At 41.4% G+C, this 4,661-nt stretch overlaps 1 protein-coding gene across 1 annotated transcript; it reads left to right on the top strand.

Moving 5' to 3' along the window:
* Positions 1-323: 323 nt before the first annotated feature.
* On the top strand, positions 324-2,903 carry SHFM1 (split hand/foot malformation (ectrodactyly) type 1; the record flags this gene model as incomplete). Its single annotated transcript, XM_010156108.1, has 2 exons — positions 324-417; positions 2,861-2,903. Coding segments are annotated over 2 exons (137 nt in total), but the record flags the coding sequence as incomplete, so codon positions are not given.
* Positions 2,904-4,661: the final 1,758 nt, after the last annotated feature.

Below are 4,661 nucleotides of genomic sequence, written 5' to 3'. Positions count from 1 at the left end.
TTACTGTGGCGCTAGAGCTTGTCCATTTCTACCCAAGATCTCTCTCATGAATGTGTACTCATGCAAGCCATCAGGTCTATAATGATTGCTTTTTACCAAGCTGCATTTTTATTATAATTCAAGAAATAGAAGAGTGTGTTTTTTAGCTCTTCCTGTGTTTTTATTCATAAACACTTAACAAAAAAGTCTGGATCATATTTAAAGAGTGAAATTTGTAACCAGCGGAAGTCTGCTTTGCCCAGAGGTAGAATTAATTCATTGATGAGACACGGTACCAAAGCAGTGCAGTATACAATATTTACACTTCTCTTTTTTGTCCGTAGATTGGACTGGTTTAGATGAAGATGAAGATGCGCATGTCTGGGAAGACAATTGGGATGATGACAATGTAGAAGATGATTTCTCCAATCAGTTAAGGTAATTTTATTTTTAACTTGCAATTCTGGAAGGTGGGCAAAATGTTAAAAATGGCATTAATATCTGAAAGTTTGAAGTCTGCTTACTTTAAAAAAGTTATCTGAAATAAATCAAAGCTTTGCTTTGTGTTTCTCTGTCTAAAGTCTTTCAGAACCAGACTTAAGGCATTACAGCACAGTGAAGTGTACTGATCATCATTTTGTCTTTTAGTAAGTGTACTGTGAGCACTAAAATATGCCTAAAGTCATTGACCTGTTCAGGCTTTTGCTGTGCTACACAACTTAAACAATACAAAGATCTCTGCAAACTGCAATACGTTTAACCCTTTTTCACTTGAACACAAATAAATCCTTTTATGAGGATTTTTCTACATCAGTGTGAAAATTCTGAATTGTGCTGCAAAGATCAATGGCAAGGGATCCAGGATTATTTCTTCTGTGCTGTACGGTATGCAAAGTGTGGTGTTTTTTCTGTACCTTCAAATGGCATTGCTGTTCTTTGTCCAAATGGACAAGTTTTCTAGACATCAGTTACGTATATTAGCATTAAGGTTCCCTTCTTGTGTGTGGTGAGCATGCTGTGTATCAGCAACAACAGCAAACTAATTCATAGAATCGTAGAATCACAGAATGGTTTGGGTTGGGACCTTAAAGATCATCTAGTTCCAACCCCCCTGCCATGGGCAGGGACACCTTCCACTAGACCAGGTTGTTCAAAGTCCCATCCCACCTGGCCTTGAACACTTCCAGGGATGGGGCATCCACAGCTTCTCTGGGCAACCTGTTCCAGTGCCTCACCACCCTCTCTGTGAAGAACTTCTTCCTGATATCTAATCTAACCCTCCCCACTTTCAATTTAACCCCATTGCCCCTTGTCCTGTCACTACAGACCCTTGTAAAAAGTCCCCTCCCAGCTTCCTTGTCGGCCCCTTCAGGTACTGGAAGGGGCTATAAGGTCTCCCTGGAGCCTTCTCTCCTCCAGGCTGAACAAGCCCAACTCTCTCAGCCTGTCCCCATAGCAGAGGTGCTCCAGCCCTCTGAGCATCTTCGTGGCCTCCTCTGGACTCGCTGCAACTGGTCTGTATTCCTCTTATGCTGAGGGCCCCAGAGCTGGACGCAGTACTCTAGGTGGGATCTCATGAGAGCGGAGTAGAGGGGGAGAATTGTTCATCATATGCTTTAAAAAAGTGATAGAGATTTGGGTACCTTTGGATCCACTTTCTTTGTTGCTTGTAGTTTCAGGTAATCCTTTACTGGTGCTTAATTATAATTTAAATTGTTTCAAGCATCAATACAAATCACACTTTATAATTAATCCCTCAGTATGTTGCATGAGGAGCAAACTGTTTGTAATACAGCCTGGTTGAACAGTTCCTGGGCCGATTTCTCTTGTACTCAGGTGAAAGTGATACGTAGAAGATACAAAAATAGTCTGTTGGTATAGTTCTTTCTTGTAAGATTGAAAGGAGTTAAACTGTAATATTGGAAAAGAAGTTGATACGTAGTGAAACAGTCTTTCAAGGGATAGCATAATTCTTGCTAAATGTAGATGATCTTGACAAACCATCAGTAACTGTGCTGGAACTGTAGCCTGTAGTGTTGGTGACTGCGTACTAGTGTTGAAATGACAGTCTGTGGTGTTGCTTGGTTGCAGCCTGTTTTTATTTAGTCTTTAGAAAGAAAATGCTGCAGTCCTCCACATGCCACTAAGTATGTGAACTAACCTGAAATATCTTTTGATATTTGGGCTACTGTATCTAGGTACCTATATGCTAAGGCCAGAGGGTAAAACGGGGTGTAGTTCTGGCTGGTGTGTTTGGTGGCAGGTGACAAGCAAAGTGGGGACAGGGCAAGAGTGATAATGTTAGCAGTTGCTGACTTGCTGTCCTGGCCACAACTAAGGGGAACAAAGGAGTCCTTTTCCCCCAGAATTGTTCTCTGGAAGGTGCATTACACAAAGATCTAAAAACAGTGCAGTCTGGTATGTTATTTAAAACAAACAAAAAGTTAAAGTTATTTTGGAAGTCCATGCGTTTTAATCACTCGCTAGTCTGAGCTCATTTGACTTAAGGAAATCTTGCAAATAACTGGTATAAGACAGTATTTTGTGTGTTCTAATGTTTCTGGAGTTGCTGCAGGCTCACACAGTGCTGCTTTATGCCAAGTAGTTGTACTCCAGCTGGGTGGGTCAGGGGACAATAACTATGATTAAAACAGGTATTTGAATTTTTCACTTAGAAGTCACTTTTATTGATCTAAGATATTAAGCTGAGGTTGAAGAACTGTAGGGTAAGTGAGGTTAAGGTTTTTGGTATGAACACCAAAGCAGTGTGACATGTTCACAATATTTCTAAAATGAATGTGTATCGTGCAGTATATTTAAATTTTAAAAATGCAAATGTCTGACCATATTTTTATGTTTTAATATACCTCTCTCTATACAGAGCTGAATTAGAAAAACATGGATACAAGATGGAAACCTCATAGTTTTTGCTGAATATGGAGCAGTTTCACATTGAACTGTGGATAGACTATATTGAGAAGAAAAGGTGGAAAATGAGAAGACAAACCTAGTCTGCTGTCTGCTTGGATTTATTATTGTTTTGTATAAAAAAATAAAGTTTTTAATCTTAGCCTAGTCATATGTTCAGCCTCTACTAACCTGGTAACTTGTATTTCAGTTCTGAAATGCCTCGTGTGACAGAATTTGTGGACCAGCCTAGAATGCTCCTAATGATGGCATTGTACCAGCTCCCCTCACTGGGAACTGGATGAGCGTTGCTGGAGTGTAGACGCGTGAACGCTTCTGTCACAGGGGATGTGGAGCTGTCAAAAAGAAAGGAATTACTCATGTATTCCAATTAAAATACAGCAGGGATTGAAAGGAGTTTTGGGGGGTGATAAGGCTTATTTTGCAGCGAGATTTTGTTTCATGATGACCTGTTTTATTTTAGTTAGCAGTTTCGTGTGGGTGCCAGTTTGATAGGCTCAGAAGATAAAACCCACTTTCAAGTGCACCTTACAAGAGCAGAAATCCAAACTCTCCAATCTTGTCCTCATTTCTCAAGCCTGTCAAAGAGGAGACCTCTCTGGAGGTGAAAATTTCTCTTCTCGTGCTTATAAATAAGCACGAGAAGCCTAGGAATCGGCTGAAATTGCCTCCAATTTGCCAGTTACAGCCGTTCACCTGTATCACACACAGGCCTGCTGAGAACGGAAATCAAGCTTCCAACTCATTTCATGGAGGCCAACAAATAAATAATTGCCAGATAGATGCAGCAGTAGGGACTGGATTCGATTACTCTCTCAACTAGAGAACAGAAGGTGGAAATTACAAAACCTGTTACCAATGTCATGAATCCTCCCCAAAGGAGCTGTTAAAGCTGGCGTACGCAAAGACGTGGGGAGATACGGCGATCCTGGAAGTGTGGGCCGTGATTGCAGATTAAATACATTCTGAATAAAGGGGAAAATACGCCTGTGTACTCATGGGATTTGCATTAGCCACTTGCCTTTTCAGCAGTTCACTGTAGAGGTGGAGACGTAATTGTTATTAAGATGAGCTTTCAGAATAAAGGTGTTAGTTGATGGACATGTGGTAATGGTATTAAATGCCTTCACTTTGTTAACTGAGTATCCTGTGTTATAATCACATTTATTAATGCGCAGTGCTAGGAAGCTTTGCCCTCCCCAGATTATTTAGGTGGTACTGTATTTATGCTGGAGGCAAGGTGCGTTGTGACCCTTGCTGCTTCCTGAAGACTGAGACCTGTTGCTGTCTGAATGGTTCTGCAAAACTGTGTTTCGTGTGGTGTTGCATGCCCTCAATTTGTCCAGTTCCATGCGGCTTGGGAAAAGAAAGGGAGGCCCTTTCGGGTAGACTTGCCCTACGCTCAAGTGAGTGTCTTGTTTGGATTGAGTTGTGTGGCTCATGCAGCCCAGCTTGGTGGGATATGAAGTCCTGGAGTTTGTGTTTTGACAAGTAACAAATAAGTCCGTGTGTTGAGTGGCAAATAGCAGTGCAAACAGCCTTGAGTTTGTGTTGGGAGTTTAAGAAAAAAGCATGTTCAGTGCAGTTCTGGGATTGCTGGTGTTAGTAACACATCAATATTGGCAAGTTGAGTAATGAGGCTGACCAAAAGAAGACGATAAGAGAATTATGGACATGTCTAGTGCAGCCTTTGGATAGGGACAGCTGCTTTCCATTACAGGATTCTGGAAACCTGGCTCCAGCAGCCCTGTCCC

This window comes from Eurypyga helias, unplaced genomic scaffold, assembly GCF_000690775.1.
Source record: "Eurypyga helias isolate BGI_N326 unplaced genomic scaffold, ASM69077v1 scaffold7787, whole genome shotgun sequence".
Taxonomy (NCBI): Eukaryota; Metazoa; Chordata; class Aves; order Eurypygiformes; family Eurypygidae; genus Eurypyga; species Eurypyga helias.
The sequence above is the reverse complement of the archived record's forward strand: the minus strand, read 5'-3'. Positions and strand labels throughout refer to the sequence as shown.